The sequence below is a fragment of the Uranotaenia lowii genome, chromosome 3 (assembly GCF_029784155.1).
Source record: "Uranotaenia lowii strain MFRU-FL chromosome 3, ASM2978415v1, whole genome shotgun sequence".
Taxonomy (NCBI): Eukaryota; Metazoa; Arthropoda; class Insecta; order Diptera; family Culicidae; genus Uranotaenia; species Uranotaenia lowii.
Genome location: NC_073693.1, coordinates 183,395,842 through 183,413,685, shown reverse-complemented (window position 1 = coordinate 183,413,685; position 17,844 = coordinate 183,395,842). Strand labels below are relative to the sequence as shown.

General features: G+C 34.7%; 1 protein-coding gene and 1 long non-coding RNA gene across 2 annotated transcripts; both read right to left on the bottom strand.

The window, feature by feature from the left end:
* Positions 1–261: 261 nt before the first annotated feature.
* Positions 262–4,887, bottom strand: LOC129755187 (receptor-mediated endocytosis protein 6 homolog). Its single transcript, XM_055751557.1, has 2 exons — positions 2,047–4,887; positions 262–828 (listed from the first exon to the last, which is right to left on the bottom strand). Exons 1-2 carry the CDS (start codon positions 4,753–4,755, stop codon positions 262–264), a joined length of 3,276 nt encoding a protein of 1,091 aa, XP_055607532.1. The 5' UTR covers positions 4,756–4,887.
* A 2,712-nt stretch (positions 4,888–7,599) lies between these two features.
* On the bottom strand, positions 7,600–8,626 carry LOC129755193 (uncharacterized). The gene is made up of 4 exons (XR_008739204.1): positions 8,362–8,626; positions 8,220–8,296; positions 8,084–8,155; positions 7,600–7,993 (listed from the first exon to the last, which is right to left on the bottom strand). It is a non-coding gene; the product is annotated as an uncharacterized LOC129755193 (long non-coding RNA).
* Between the last annotated feature and the right edge of the window lie 9,218 nt (positions 8,627–17,844).

Here is a 17,844-nt window from a genome sequence, read left to right as displayed (position 1 = left end):
CTACATTGTTTTGTTCGTAACTGCTAACAGTCATGTTTGTATTTGACAGAACTGTCTTTAGTTTCTGTTTAGTTAAAATGTATTGATCGCTGTAATTAAAACACACGTCGTCCGTATTTTTCCTGTAAATAAAAGCAAAAAAACGTTATTTTCTGGTTGTACTTTTAAATCAATAAAGTGATATTTGACTATAAATAAATAAATATTTGGTAATTTTCCATGAGGCTTTGTTGTCAAGGCCCAACCATCAATAAATGGCACTCACCTGCTATTATCCGTATCTATCTTACTCTTTGATACGCTCGAATTGTTACTAGTAGAATCAGAAGCCGTTGTATCGGAAGACATAGATGTTTTTCGTCGATATTTTGCTAAAATATCTTCTGTGCTTTCGTTAGATCTACTATTTTCTCTTGAATCTTGAGCTTCGGCATCGCTGTTGGTAGACACGATCTGTCCATTATTATTGTAATTTATTTGCATAGTGTTATGGACAGTACGGCGATGTTTAAATCCGAATTTTATTTTATTAAAAAATCCACTCTGGAGTTTTAATCCATCAGATAACCGATTCGGTTCAGATATCACAACATTGGTTGAATCCATACGTTCATTGATTTTGTCCGCCGAAGAATCAAAACTTATACTCTTTGGAATAGCACCGGTAGATTTCCCAGGTTTTGCTGCAAATGTGTTAGCACTTTTAGTTTCAGATGACTTGATAGGCTGAATACTGTTCCGAGATGTTGAATTGGTCGATGCATCCTTCGTGATCCTTTGAATTTTTTTTTCAGGGCATGGCGATGTTGTTAATTTGGTTGAATTGTTCTAGAGAAAAATATTCAGATACAATGAAATTTATATTAATACTATTAACTATAATAATTTTCATTGAACTAAAAAAAAAGTTAGTTTGATAAAAAAAAATAATACCAGATTTTAAGTTAGTTTTTTTTTTAATCTTCATATATCCTATAGGAATAAAAAAAAATGAACGAATTTTATCCATGATTTCATTTTTAAGGTTCACTATTAAAAAAAACTTAATTTAAAAAATATAACTTATAGTTATTATTATTTTTTAAACTAAACATAAGCACAATAGATAAGGTACACCGGGGTACGGGGACGATTTTTCGCATAGTTCAACTTTAAAAAATCAGCAGTTGGTCAATTTTGATAAAATCGCGTTCAATGTAATGCAGAACATGCTGTTCGCAAATGCTGAAGAGATGAGCTTGGTAGACGCAAAGCGAAAAAAGTTATCACGTAAATTGTAATGGACGGCTGGTGTCTTCACTTACCCCGCTTTATGGGGTAAGTGGGGACGGTAGATTTTCCCTTTGATTTCTCAGGAAATTTTCAACAAATTTGTGTTTTTTGGTCGAATACGTTCCTTCATTGCTCGAACCTTCCGAAGTTTTGAAAAAAGTTCATGGTACTATTAATAAGGCATCTTTCAATGATTATTGTGTGTAATCCGATATTATCGAAAATATATACTTATTTTAGAAAAAACAAGTATTTTTCCCAAATTTTCATGATCTGAATGCTAAATAAAGCTAAATTGTATTGAATGAAGGAGAGAAAATTGAAAAAATGTGTTAACATCAAGTATGTATAAAGCCGTCCCCACTTACCCCAGGTAGGGTTTGGAGACACAATTTTAGATTTTTGCAATTAACCCCTTTTTCGCAATTTTTAACCGTCGTTTCTTTTCCTAACTGGTTGTTCCGAATGTAAGGATTTTTTCAATGTAGAGTTTTTCGTCAAGAGTCCGCTAGTTTACGAGAAATTTGCGATTGAAAAAGATGCACATCAACTCCACATCGTAGTTAAAAATAGAAAATTTACGAAAAGTCACCGTAAATATCCGCAATTGTCGGAACCGTATCTCTTTTACAGTTATTGGATAGATTACAAGTAAATTTAACATTCTGCATTAAAAGTTTGAAAAAAAAGTTCACAGTATTGTTTTAATAGCCACTGTCCCCACTTACCCCGGTGTACTTTACATGAAAGTGTGAGCTATGATGATATATTTACCAGTGGTTTCAAACTTTTTCTATTAATTCCAAAATAATCCGAGTTTTCCGAATGGGTTGTATTCCAGGGAACTTCTGAAGTCGGTAAATCATCTGTCAAATTAATTGAGTTGGAAAAATTTCCAAGCACATCCATTATTCCATTTCGTCTTGAATCAAAATTGGCATTGCGTTGTTCTGATGAAATTCTACGGTGTTCTATAGATGATAAGTCATCTTCCATATTTCCTGCTAATAACTCGGCAACATCTATGTTGTCATTTATTTTGCTTATTTTGCCTGCGGCGATAATCGAAGAGCAACTAGGATCATCCATATCCGAAAAAGGATTTAGAACTCTTGAATACCTATGTTGAACATTGGATGAGCTCAGTTGTTTATTCGCATCTCCCTTGAATATTGCAAACTCCACACTAACAGCATTGTTGAAGTTTTTATCCTTTTTGTTGAAACTTTTCAATTTATTAATTTGTTCATATCGGTTATCGTTTTTTACATCCGAATTATCAAATGAAATAAGTTTGTTCGTGATAGCTAAATTTTCTTCTGAGAAAATATTACTACTAGAGATGTTAACACTGGGTTCCAGAACAAGGTGTTGATTGCTAAGTTCGATGGAAGAATAACGATCTTTGGTCGCAGAATGCATATTTTTTTGCGTGATGTCCACTTCTTTATCATTATCAGAAAACCATACTGATTCTGATGGAGTTTCCATATCCAAATTTCCAATGCGAAGATGTTGGAAAGAATTTCCTATAGATGGAAGTATGTTCTGATCACTTCTGTGTCGTGTAGTTGAAGATATTGGTACTGTAGCCAAATTGCGTTCATTTGCCTCAGTATCTGATGATAAAACATCTGTGCTCCATGTATCAGATATGATAGAAACAGTCTCATCTCCTTCTATAACTTTTTTTATTTCAAACTTACAAAACTTGTCCTCGATATCAGATCGCGCCTTGTTCGAAATTCTTGTCATTTGAGGAGTTGCTAACTGCTGCGAGTCTCCCCCTTCAGTTTGTGATGAAGGTGTATCTCGTCCAGATATGTTTGGACTACCTCTTCCAGATACATTGGCCGATATCATATCTGAGAGGTTATCGTTGTCATTTTGATCAGTTTCTTCTAATTCTAATGAACTAGCTACGGAATGATTACTGTGTGCTTCACTTACTATTTCTAAATTATCTGAAACGTTTCCGATAGATGCATCGTCTAATTGGACCGATGCCGTTTTACTATTTTCTTTACCACTCCTTGCATCGGAAATTAGTTCATTTTGTTGATCATCCCTGCTATTTTTACAATACCATTCCGATTGAACCTGGGCACTTGAATCTCGAGATGTGTTTTTCAGAACTTCAGCCTCAGTTAGTAATTTAACCGGTTCGTTATTTGTTAGCGGAATTATTAATACGACATTTGATGCATCCAAATCGGTATCTAATGAATGTGGATTCAATTCGATTTCTATTGATCTTTGAACTGAAGAGCCACTAGTACTTTTTGTTTTGGAAACGCGAGCCCTTGTTTTAGATTTCATCTTTCCGCCATTGCTGCTTTCGTTCGTTTGATCGTCAATACTTTTTGATTTTGACAGAGATTCAAAGCTCTCACAGAAATTAGCCATTGTTTCCAAGATTCGTGTTAAATTTTGTTTTTCTTCCGAAGAAATAACGACGTCTTTTGTTTGGATAGCACTACGAAGTAAATTCATTAAATTCTGTAACTCGTCAATAGTCCCAATCGCAAAAATATTATTTACGACATCCAGCTGTTGATCTTCTCTCTTCTCAAAATCATTTTGATGATCACGCGTCAATTCATTAAGTAACCCGCTAATACAGTGAGGGTCAAACTTATTCAAAAGCTCAGTTGTTTTGTTTTCATTGACTTGAAATTCCAGCAAGGCAAGTGACTGTAAAACTTGTGCTATTTGAATCAAATTGAATCTATTATTTTCCGAAATAGGAGCATCAACAATCCCACAAATATTTGGATTTAATATGGCAGGGCAAATGAAATTATTAAAAATCATATCTGTAAGAATTATCTTGATATCTTTCATTGAAATTTTCGCTCGTGTCAATATGTGGACCATTGCGATGGAGAGCGCACGTAACGTTGAAGGTATTAAACACCAATTATCTTGTAACGAATTGACGAATGTTGATATGTACGTATACAGTTGCCCGGTCGTTTCTGTTTTATAATTTTCTAATTTCTGTATGTAGTCGCTGGATGAAAATTCTCCAAACATTCTTATATTTTCCTCTAAACTCTGCATTGCAATAACTTTTTGAGGATCTATTTCCAACTTTTTATCATTTTCGATTAACAAAGTCATAATGGGATCGAAAAGAGCAGATTTTAAGAATATTCTAGCTGACAGAGAATTTTCGTAGTATTTTTGAAATATTTTAGCAAACGATGTTGATCCAGGACGCAGTATTCTTCTAGGATTATCACTGATCAAGACTTGCGATTCCATCAGTACTTTGAGTAAATTGATGACCATTGTTGCATCTTTCGAACATTCAGCATTTCCATAGAGACCATGAACTATGAAATTGATAATGCTATCAATTTCGTTCGTCGAATAACCAGAACGATCTGCATACGATAATACTTGAGCCAGTATTTCAGGAATTTCGTATAAATGGGTTAACAATTCAATGGTTCCAACAATTTCCTGGTTGTTGAGCATCTTGCATTGATGGATGTTAAGGAAACATGTTTTCTCTAATCCATTTGCCCTTCGACATAAAGAGTGTACGCTGGGCTCACGCTTCGCGAGTATTAAATTGTTGAGGAGTATTCGATGATGAGCACAAATCCATGCTAACTGCAATAGAATAAATATTTTTCCAGATAACCATGAATATGATTGAAATCTCACCTGAAGTGCAGAGCTTAGGTTTTGCTCATATTCTCCAAGCAATGCTACGAAGGCATTTTGTTCGTGTTTTACAAAAATATGATCTCTGGTAAGAGATTTGGCCAAAGTAATAATTGACCACAAATTGTCTGCATCACTTGTTTGCATTTTTCGAGCAATTAATCAAACATAAAAAAAATCAGATTTCATTCACTTTTATAAATATTTTCAAAACACTGTTGCACTCTTAAAAAAAGAACGCATATCACTCCATGCAAGAGTTTGACTTTTCAACACGGTAAAATACAGTTGCTCAAAATATGTATTTTCTTACGTATCCGAAGCCAACAAAGGTTTATTCAAAATCTTATTATTTGTTACCCATTTTTTGATTAACATCTTTTAAATAAAATTCTCGTATGGAGCCGTTCAGATACCACGTGGACATAAAAATGAGATTTTTGACACCCCTCTCCCCCTGCGTGGACAAGCGTGGACATTTGGCAAACCCCTACCCCCCTCCCCGGATGTCCACGTGGACACATTTGAAAAAATCTTTATTTGAAATACCTAAAATTTGACAATTAGAAAACACCACTTTTTGCCTATTTAAAATGGCTGATTAAAAAAAAGAAATAGCATTAGGGGAGATGGAGGCATAATGGCCACCTTAAGGAAAACGCTTTTTTAACCATAGAGAACAGCTGTAATATGTGAATTACATCATTGTTTCGTGTTCAGACACTCAAATAGTCTATTGCCTAATTGGATGAAACTTGAAAAAGGTGATAAAAACGTTTAAAATGCATTTTAAAAATTTTTGCCGAAAGCTGAAAACCAGTCACTGTAGAGGCATAATGAAAAACCCCCCGAGGCAGTATGAGCACCATTAATGAAGGCATAATGAGCGTTTTCTGCAGGGGATTCTAGCAGCAAATTTGACTCGATGGAGTCAACTGAGTAATAGAGCTACAGGCTACAGCTTGACTTGTACCGTCTGTCGATTTGTCCTATTGGTAAGATGTCGGAGAGGTAATCCCCAACAAACATTTTTGCTGATTAAAAACGCCAATTCTCTGATCGTATGCTGTTTTGAGGTGCTGATTGCTGTTTCAGCTTTCTGGCTGAAGAAAGAAATATTTCAGCGCTGTTTCAGCGTATAAGGAAGTTTTATTTCAGCCAATAGATAGTAGGGGAAAATAAGCTGAAAAATAACTCGTTCAGCCTTTGTCCAACCATTTTCGACAGCTTCAAATTTGACAGCCGTCAGCTGTACAAGGGTAGCTTCGAAAGCGTCTTTCAGCAATATCAAACTTTTTGTTATTCATGACGAATCAAAATAAGGCTGGAACAAATATCAATTTCTTCTTTTGTCACCCCCCCCCCCCCCCCCCCCCTTCGAAATTTCCAAAAACCCTGAGGGGGGAAATAAATAAAGTTTGAAGTATTTTATGTTAATTTCGAAAAAAATATCAAATATCTGAAAGATTACAAGACCAAAAAACAAATTTTGGATGATGGGAGTCATTCCACCTTTTGTATTCTTGATTTTATTGAATTTTTCGATAAAAAATTACTAGATTTATAGGTTTTGTGCATTGATATAGTATGCAATATGGTTGCATACAAGTTTTCGTGCAATTTATTCCAATTTATTTGTTTTTCGCATTATTTTTTATTGTCCCCCCCCCCCCCCCCTTGCGATGTTTCAATTCCGAGTGACAAAAGAAGGATTTGAAATTTGTTCCGGCCTTATTGCTTCGTTTGGTGGATCTACGCCTCACCGTTTAGTGTAAAATGCATCGACCATGAATGGTAAATGAAAAAAAATCACCTAGCATGAATCGAACTCGAACCTACGGATAACCTCTCCGACATCTAACCAATAGGCCAAATCGTCAGATGAAACAAGTCAGGCTGTAGCTTATTATTCAGTTGACTTCATCGAGTGAAATTCCCTGCTAGATTCCACGGCAGAAACGCTCATCGTGCCCCGACTAATGTTGCTTATACTGCCACAATGGGGGTTCTCATTATGCCCTGATTTTCACCTCTGAGCAAAAAATTCAAAGATGCCTTTTTTAACGATTTTATCTATTTTTTTAAGTGCCAGTTGGGAAATAGACTTTTTTCAGTACCGGAACCCGAAAAAATGATGTAAGTCACATATTTTGAATTTAAATATTTTTTTTAGAAACGTCGCTGGTGAACTGGCAACAAAACTTCCAACGAACAGACTTCCGACGACCTAGTACTTCACTTTTCTTTGTCGGAACTGTAACTCGCGGTTGCTCAGCGGGTAGGTGGTTTGTTTATGATTTCAGATTTGTGGGTGGAATTGGTGGAACTCAGGGTCGTTTATGGAATGGTTAGCATGGGCTACTTCCTCAAGTATTCCAAATAATATATTCGGAGGAACTGAATTAGGGATGCTCACGATGCGGGGTAGATGACCAGTGCCACATGACGAGTGGTACCTCGCATGTTGCCGACCGGGTCAAACTATTAATAATCAAAATGTTAAAGAATCTGCAAGGGATCGATTTGGAGAGGACAGTGTGGTGGGCGCTCTAGGTCCCAAACGCAATCACGGACAGATATTGTGTAAAGGGATTAAAATTATCTACCAAAACAGAAATCCTAACGGAGTCAATTTTACATTATTGGGGTTTATTTACGTAGATGTTCCCTACCGACGTCACTGACATTTCTAATACTTGCGGTTAGCTTAGCACACTTGGACGGATGGTCAACTTTTTGGCCTCCCGTTGAATCCGGGACACGAATTCGTGGTTTCGGTGAACTGCATTGCATGGCGGATGTTTTCGGTGAATGCATTGTGGGGTGGATGTTTTCGGTCCCCTTCCTATTATCATAGGCTCTTGTCCGGCGTCCCGGAAGAGCCCTCGATCAGCAGTTTGAGGTTACCAGTTGATGCGTCCTTCGCAAAGCCAGAGTGGTAAATCGGTCGGATGTAAGGTATTCCGATCGCTTTCTTCTGTCCGGATTAGCTTTCGTCTGCGTCGTGTGCTATTAAGCGAAAAATACAAAAAAGGCCCCTTTGGACCTGCCAAAATAGGTTATGATATCTGTGACGTCTTTTTAATATGCACGTGTTTTACAAATTTTTGTTTGTGTTTTTCATATAACAATTTACCTTTTTATATTGTCTTTCGTAGAATTTTGTGTTCACTGTATGTGGTCTTTGTACTTTTAACCACCTTTTTACCTAATTTAACGATTATGCATTAAGTTTTAATTTGTTACACTTATCTGACAACATTTATACTAACCGTACTTTTTATTTAGTTTTTAACACTTTTTAGGTTTTCTAATTAGTAAGGCTTAACATTTCCTTACTTTGCTTTATCTGTAAAAAGTAGAATAAGTTTTAAAACATTTACACCACACGTTTTTTAATTAAATTAAACTAACTTTACACGACGCGCACTTCTTTTCTCCAAAACGGTCACAGACAGAAAGAACGGCTATGCAAAACCGATATTTGAAAAAACCTAAGATTTTTGACCGACACACCTACCACGATAAAATTACACGGATGTGTCGCTCTCCGGGTGATAACACTTCCTCGCGGTGGCACAGGAGTCTATCCGACGCCCATGAGCATCTCTCGCGAGAGAAGTGTCTGCATACTTGGTTCAGGAATTCGGTGTAAAGGGAGGAATCCCTGAGAGCCCTTGAGTGCCGTTGGCTTTGACATTTCTGAATTGAGGTCTTACTTTTCAATGTGTCGAAGACACATTTTAGATAGGTAACGAACGGTTACAGAACCGAGTGAATTTTAGGAATTATGTGCATCAAGTTAAGTCGTGAGACAGAATACTATCACTGACCATACTGACTGGACACTCGATTTCGTTTTCTGGATAATTTTTCCAGAAAAAAAAATCATTTTTCCAACAGTACGCAATGTCGATTCCAGAGTGCGCATCGATCGATTTGAAGAAATGCTATCCCAGTTAGGAAATGCCACCCAACTTTAAAAATAAAACACGCAATTTCTACGATAAAATCGGGCTAAACAGGACCATTTTTCCTACAGGGCATTTTTTGTCAAATTTTTCAGGTTCGCCACCTGCCGTCGGTATTGCGAACCTGCAAAAGCTGACAACAAAAAATTAGACAGAAAATGGTTGAATTTTTGTTCTAAGAGTCAAGTCAGTGTGGTCAGTGATACTATGTTAATAAAAATAATAGTTAAAACATAATTTGCCTTAAGCAATTTCATAACTTACAGCAATGAAATATATACAGTTGCGCTAAAAAAAGAATGAAATCGCGTGAAGCTGCGCACCCACTTCCAACTTTGACAAGTTGCCATTTCTCTCTCGGTTAATATTTATTCCTGAAATTTTCACACAGTAATGAAATAACTTAAAAATTATGAAGTACGATTAGAAACAGCAAAACTGACAAAAAAAAAAAGATTATGAACAAAACCAAAATAGTGTAAAATGCATAAAAAACATGAGAAACACAACTATAAAAATTCTAAAAATTGTCGGAAATTGACTTAAAATAACGTTAATAGTTAAAAAAATAGTTATTTTGTAAAAATAAAAGAAAAACTTTTCAGAAAAAACCGTTCGATTTTGGCAACAATGATTTGGGCATGTTGCCAAAAACAAACGGGGTCTGGTATATATATGACATGGACATGACACCGAGGCATAATGAGCACCGGGGCATAATGGGCATCGGGGCATAATGAGCACTGGGGCATAATGAGCATATAAACAATGGGGCATAATAAGCATATAAACAACGGGGTATAATGAGCATATAAACAATGGGGCATAATGAGCATATAAACAATGGGGCATAATGAGCATATAAACAATGGGGTATAATGAGCACATAAACAATGGGGCATAATGGGTATATAAACAATGGGGCATTATGGGAATATAAACAATGGGGCATAATGGGTATATAAACAATGGGGTATAATGAGCATATAAACAATGGGGCATAATGAGCATATAAACAATAGGGCATAATGAGCATATAAACATCGGGGTATAATGAGCATATAAACATCGGGGTATAATGAGCACTGGGGCATAATGAGCACTGGAGCATAATGAGCACTGGAGCATAATGAGCACTGTGCGTAACAAGCACCGGGGCATAACGAGCACCCGGGTTATAACGAGCACTTCTCTTATATACAAAAGTATGCATTTACTTGAATAAATTTTTATGAAGAATACTTTTGTACTTCCCTATAGTATTAATTTTTCACATCTTTACAGAAATATTTAAACAAAAACATCTATGTTCTCAAGTGACGAAAAGTGTTTTCAAGCACCAGGAAACAAGCTTTTATGATCTTTGAATCATCTTGATCTATAATGTACGCATTGCAACATGCTATATACATTGTACATTGTACATTGTAAAACGCATTTTTACTTTAATTTGTTGACTCAGGGCGAACAGAGCCCAATTAATCGGGGCACGATGAGCGTTTTCTGCTGTATCATCTAGCAGTGAATTCAACTCGATGTAGCCAACTGAATGATAGAGCTACAGCATCACCGTAAACTGGTTTGACCTGACGGTTTGACCTATTGGTAAGATGTCGGAGAGGTAATCAGAAGTCTCGAGTTCGATTCCTGTTCGAGGAGATTTTTTTTCATTTATCATTCATGATCGATTATTTTGATTGTTGCATTATATGACTAGTAGCATCTTGGCGTAACATAATGTATGAGTGTGTGTGTGAATTGTTTGTATTCTACAAAATGTCACACATTATTGCTTCGTTTGGTGGATCTACGCCTCACCGTTTAGTGTAAAATGCATCGACCATGAATGGTAAATGAAAAAAAAAATCACCTAGCATGAATCGAACTCGAACCTACTGATAACCTCTCCGACATCTAACCAATAGGCCAAATCGTCAGATGAAACAAGTCAGGCTGTAGCTTATTATTCAATTGACTTCATCGAGTGAAATTCCCTGCTAGATTCCACGGCAGAAACGCTCATCGTGCCCCGATAAATGTTGCTTATACTGCCACAATGGGGGTTCTCATTATGCCCTGATTTTCAACTTTGAGCAAAAAATTCGAAGATGCATTTTTTAACGATTTTATCTATTTTTTTAAGTATTAGCCAGTTGAGAAATACACACAACGAAAAAAATCTGTAAAATCACATCACATGTGATGTAAATAAAAAGAAGCATCATATATGACGGAGTTTTCAGTGCTAGTTGGAAATTACACGCCAGTGAAATGTTGCAACGTGTAAAATAAAAAATGATGTAAAGTATGGCAACATGTAAAATAAAAATGATGTAAATTATAAAACCACTGAATATTGGAGGAAAAACTTTCCAATTGGAATCTGTTTTGTTTTATTTATTGGTATTTATGATTCAATAATGGAATTATCTCATGTCATAATAAAAATAAAACCTTTTTGTTATTAATTTAGTTTATTTCATTTGGTGACAATGATTTTTTTAATCTCACAATTTTTTATATTAGGAGTCACATTCACACTTATATTTTTTCTCGAAGACCGGATCCAAAGTTGAATAACTTGGAGCTGCTTCCAACACCGCTTCCTGCTTCACGAAGATCTCTGGGAACTTTAATCGCGGGAAAACTGCTTAAAAAATACTTTTTGGTGCACGACTTTGACTTGACACTTTGTTTAAATTTGTCTGATCCTATTAAATTGAAATTCAATGTCCTCATCACATTCCATGTCGTGTAATTTTAAGAAATTTCTATTTCCATTACATCACATATGATGTAACGAAAACGAAGCATCACATATGAAGGGATTTTCAGTGCGAGTTGAATATTCCACGTCTGTAAACTTCAAAAGACGTGTAAAATTTAAAGACATGTAAAATATTAAAGACGTGTAATATTTAATTCGCACTGAAAATTCCGTCGTATGTGATGCTTCTTTTTATTCACATCATATGTGATGTAAATTTACATCAAATAATCGCGTTCCGTGTCAAGTAATATTTGTGTCATATGAATTCAGTGCTGTTAAGGATTCAACTTTTTTTAATTTGTAAATTTACATCAATAAATCGAGTTCCACGTCATGTAATGATACAGGTTTTCAATTTCAGTGTTGTTAAGGATTCAGATTTTTTTTCTGTGTAGACTTTTTTTAGTACCTGAACCCGAAAAAATGATGTAAGTCACATATTTTGAATTTAAATATTTTTTTTAGAAACGTCGCTGGTGAACTGGCAACAAAACTTCCAACGAACAGACTTCCGACGACCTAGTACTTCACTTTCCTTTGTCGGAACCGAGTGAATTTTAGGAATTATGTGCATCAAGTTAAGTCGTGAGACAGAATACTATGTTAATAAAAATAATAGTTAAAACATAATTTGCCTTAAGCAATTTCATAACTTACAGCAATGAAATATATACAGTTGCGCTAAAAAAAGAATGAAATCGCGTGAAGCTGCGCACCCACTTCCAACTTTGACAAGTTGCCATTTCTCTCTCGGTTAATATTTATTCATGAAATTTTCACACAATCTACACACAAAAAAAATCTGAATCCTTAACAACACTGAAATTGAAAACCTGTATCATTACATGACGTGCAACGCGATTTATTGATGTAAATTTACAAATTAAAAAAAAGTTGAATCCTTAACAGCACTGAATTCGTATGACACAAATATTACTTGACATGGAACGCGATTATTTGATGTAAATTTACATCACATATGATGTAAATAAAAAAGAAGCATCACATACGACGGAATTTTCAGTGCGAATTAAATATTACACGTCATTAATATTTTACATGTCTTTAATTTTTACACGTCTTTTGAAGTTTACAGACGTGGAATATTCAACTCGCACTGAAAATTCCATCATATGTGATGCTTCGTTTTTGTTACATCATATGTGATGTAATGGAAATAGAAATTTCTTAAAATTACACGACATGGAATGTGATGAGGACATTGAATTTTAATTTAATAGGATCAGACAAAATTAAACAAAGTGTCAAGTCAAAGTCGTGCAACAAAAAGTATTGTTTAAGCAGTTTTCCCGCGATTAAAGTTCCCAGAGATCTTCGTGAAGCAGGAAGCGGTTCTGGAAGCAGAAGTTATTCAACTTTAGATCCGGTTTTCGAGAAAAAATAAAAGTGTAAATGTGACTCCTAATATAAAAAATTGTGAGATTAGAAAAATCATTGTCACCAAATGAAATAAATTAAATTAATTACAAAAAGGTTTTATTTTTATTATGACATGAGATAATTCCATTATTGAATCATAAATACCAATAAATAAAACAAAACAGATTCCAATTGGAAAGTTTTTCTTCCAATATTCAGTGGTTTTATAATTTACATCATTTTTATTTTACATGTTGCCATATTTTACATCATTTTTTATTTTACACGTTGCAACATTTCACTGGCGTGTAATTTCCAACTAGCACTGAAAACTCCGGCATATATGATGCTTCTTTTTATTTACATCACATGTGATGTGATTTTACAGATTTTTTTCGTTGTGTGTAGTTCAACTATCAAAAATCTGCTCTGCAAAATTTGACTACAAACAAAGATACAGCTGTTCCCGTAAAAAAGAGAAATTGGGAAATGCTTCACTAAATCGGCTGTATCTTTGACAATTTTTGTTGGAAAATCTTGAAATTTGGTCCAAAGATATAAAAATGTTTGATCTAGTACCAGGCCAAGTTTCGTCAAAATCGATGAACGTGATCAAAAATGGTGTCGGGTAGAAAATGAGGTTCATTAGAGCACAATACAGGATTTCATTCTTTTTTGAACGAATGTATGCATGGAAAATATCGTAACCCACATACTCTTGGTTTTTTCTTTCACAAAATCAAAATTTATCACAAAGAATCAAAGTTAGAAGTGGGTGCGCAGCTTCACGTGTTTCATTCTTTTTTGAACGCAACTGTATGTATATATGAAATAACTTAAAAATTATGAAGTACGATTAGAAACAGCAAAACTGACAAAAAAAACAAAGATTATGAACAAAACCAAAATAGTGTAAAATGCATAAAAAACATGAGAAAAACAACTATAAAAATTCTAAAAATTGTCGGAAATTGACTAAAAATAACGTTAATAGTTAAAAAAAATAGTTATTTTGTAAAAATAAAAGAAAAACTTTTCAGAAAAAACCGTTCGATTTTGGCAACAATGACAATGTTCGGGCATGTTGCCAAAAACGAACGGGGTCTGGTATATATATGACATGGACATGACATAACGAGCACCGAGGCATAATGAGCACCGGGGCATAATGGGCATCGGGGCATAATGAGCACTGGGGCATAATGAGCATATAAATAATGGGGTATAATGAGCATATAAACAATGGGGCATAATGAGCATATAAACAATGGGGCATAATGAGCATATAAACAACGGGGCATTATGAGCATATAAACAATGGGGTATAATGAGCATATAAACAATGGGGCATAATGAGCATATAAACAATGGGGTATAATGAGCATATAAACAATGGGGCATAATGGGTATATATGGGGTATAATGAGCATATAAACAATGGGGCATAATGAGCATATAAACACACGCAGAGAAAACTTGGATTTTGAAACAAAAAAAAACTGACTTTGATTCAAAAAATTCATTTTTTCGATTCAATCTCCTGTTTTCTTTGAATCAATGAATTATGGTTTTGTTTCAAATAAATAATTTTTGAAAGAAAGAATTAATTTTTTGAATCGAATAATTTTGGACTTTGATTTTAAACAAATTCTTTGATTCAAGAGACATTTGTTCAATTGCATTTTTATTTGGAAACAAAGTAAATTTCCTTTCAACCAAAGAAAAATGTATTCAATGCAAAGGAATAATTTCTTAAAATAAAAACTTCAAACTTAGAAGGTTTTTTGCATTGAGTTAAAAGAATTTAAAACGGTTTGGCTGGTCGAGTGAAAATGTGGATCAGAGTTAGCTTAGTTAAGAGGATTCAGGATAAAGTATGGTAAGTTTATGTTAATTAAAGAATGAATATTGAAGATTTTCAATAAGTGCTTGAAATTTTACAGGACCACGACCGATAGATGGTTTTCCAAGTCCCTGGATGCCTCAACCGAGGTGACACCGCTCCAATCCAGCGATCAGGTCCACGAAAATTTAAACCGGATGATTCGATTGATGTGAACCAGTGGGTGACCCAGTGTTTCATTTATTTGTGAATAAAAATAAATTTCAAATTTGAAATCCTTTCTTTTTATTATTTGAAATTCCTAATAGGAATTTCAAAACAACAGAAAATAATGCTTCCAATTGGAATAAATAGAAAATGGTTCAATGAATAAATGCTTTTAAATCTAAATTAAATTACATTGTGGCAAAAGAAAGCAACTTTGAATCAAAAGAAACTGTTTTTTGTTTCAAAGTATCAAAATTTTGAATCAAAGATTTTTCAAAAGAAAAATTCTTTGAAACAAACGAAAATGCATTTGAAACAAAGAAATTTTTATTTATCCCAAAATCAAAGGAAATTTTCCTTTGTTTTCGCTGCACTTTCCTTTGAAATAAATAATCTTTTCGCTGCGTGCAATGGGGCATAATGAGCATATAAACAACGGGGCATAATGAGCATATAAACAACGGCATTATGAGTATATAAACATCGGGGTATAATGAGCATATAAACATCGGGGTATAATGAGCACTGGGGCATAATGAGCACTGGAGCATAATGAGCACTGGGGCATAATGAGCACTGTGCGTAACGAGCACCGGGGCATAACGAGCACCCGGGTTATAACGAGCACTTCTCATGCATAGAAGACTGAATACAAAAGTATGCATTTACTTGAATAAATTTTTATGAAGAATACTTTTGTACTTCCCTGTAGTATTAATTTTTCACATCTTTACAGAAATATTTAAACAAAAACATCTATGTTCTCAAGTGACGAAAAGTGTTTTCAAGCACCAGGAAACAAGCTTTTATGATCTTTGAATCATCTTGATCTATAATGTACGCATTGCAACATGCTATATACATTGTTTCTCAATTTTTACCATCATTAATTTTTTGGTTTTTCACTAAAATCAATTTTAAAACGCATTTTTACTTTAATTTGTTGACTCAGGGCGAACAGAGCCCAATTAATCGGGGCACGATGAGCGTTTTCTGCTGTATCATCTAGCAGTGAATTCAACTCGATGTAGCCAACTGAATGATAGAGCTACAGCATCACCGTAAACTGGTTTGACCTGACGGTTTGACCTATTGGTAAGATGTCGGAGAGGTCTCGAGTTCGATTCCTGTTCGAGGAGATTTTTTTTCATTTATCATTCATGATCGATTAAAAAAGAATGAAATCGCGTGAAGCTGCGCACCCACTTCCAACTTTGACAAGTTGCCGTTTCTCTCTCGGTTAATATTTATTCATGAAATTTTCACACAATCTAGTTCAACTATCAAAAATCTGCTCTGCAAAATTTGACTACAAACAAAGATACAGCTGTTCCCGTAAAAAAGAGAAATCGGGAAATGCTTCACTAAATCGGCTGTATCTTTGACAATTTTTGTTGGAAAATCTTGAAATTTGGTCCAAAGATATAAAAATGTTTGATCTAGTACCAGGCCAAGTTTCGTCAAAATCGATGAACGTGTTCAAAAATGGTGTCGGGTAGAAAATGAGGTTCATTAGAGCACAATACAGGATTTCATTCTTTTTTGAACGAATGTATGCATGGAAAATATCGTAACCCACATACTCTTGGTTTTTTCTTTCACAAAATCAAAATTTATCACAAAGAATGTTGTGAATTGATAAAAACTTCATTCACTTCATTCATTCAATTTTGCAGAGCGTTATTTGAATAGTTGAATTAGACTGTGTGAAAAGTTTATGAAAAAATATTAACCGAGAGAGAAATGGCAACTTGTCAAAGTTAGAAGTGGGTGCGCAGCTTCACGTGTTTCATTCTTTTTTGAACGCAACTGTATGTATATATGAAATATCTTAAAAATTATGAAGTACGATTAGAAACAGCAAAACTGACAAAAAAAACAAAGATTATGAACAAAACCAAAATAGTGTAAAATGCATAAAAAACATGAGAAAAACAACTATAAAAATTCTAAAAATTGTCGGAAATTGACTAAAAATAACGTTAATAGTTAAAAAAAATAGTTATTTTGTAAAAATAAAAGAAAAACTTTTCAGAAAAAACCGTTCGATTTTGGCAACAATGACAATGTTCGGGCATGTTGCCAAAAACGAACGGGGTCTGGTATATATATGACATGGACATGACATAACGAGCACCGAGGCATAATGAGCACCGGGGCATAATGGGCATCGGGGCATAATGAGCACTGGGGCATAATGAGCATATAAATAATGGGGTATAATGAGCATATAAACAATGGGGCATAATGAGCATATAAACAATGGGGCATAATGAGCATATAAACAACGGGGCATAATGAGCATATAAACAACGGCATTATGAGTATATAAACATCGGGGTATATTGAGCATCGGGGCATAATGAGCACTGGGGCATAATGAGCACTGGAGCATAATGAGCACTGGGGCATAATGAGCACTGTGCGTAACGAGCACCGGGGCATAACGAGCACCCGGGTTATAACGAGCACTTCTCATGCATAGAAGACTGAATACAAAAGTATGCATTTACTTGAATAAATTTTTATGAAGAATACTTTTGTACTTCCCTGTAGTATTAATTTTTCACATCTTTACAGAAATATTTAAACAAAAACATCTATGTTCTCAAGTGACGAAAAGTGTTTTCAAGCACCAGGAAACAAGCTTTTATGATCTTTGAATCATCTTGATCTATAATGTACGCATTGCAACATGCTATATACATTGTTTCTCAATTTTTACC

Bases quoted from the DNA above. Each gene is read 5' to 3' on its own strand.
- LOC129755187 (XM_055751557.1), bottom strand. From the start codon at position 4,755: ATGCTCAACAACCAGGAAATTGTTGGAACCATTGAATTGTTAACCCAT. The intron at 829-2,046 runs GTAAATATATCA...ATTTTTCTCTAG, and splicing joins GAAAAAGTTTGAAACCACTG to AACAATTCAACCAAATTAAC.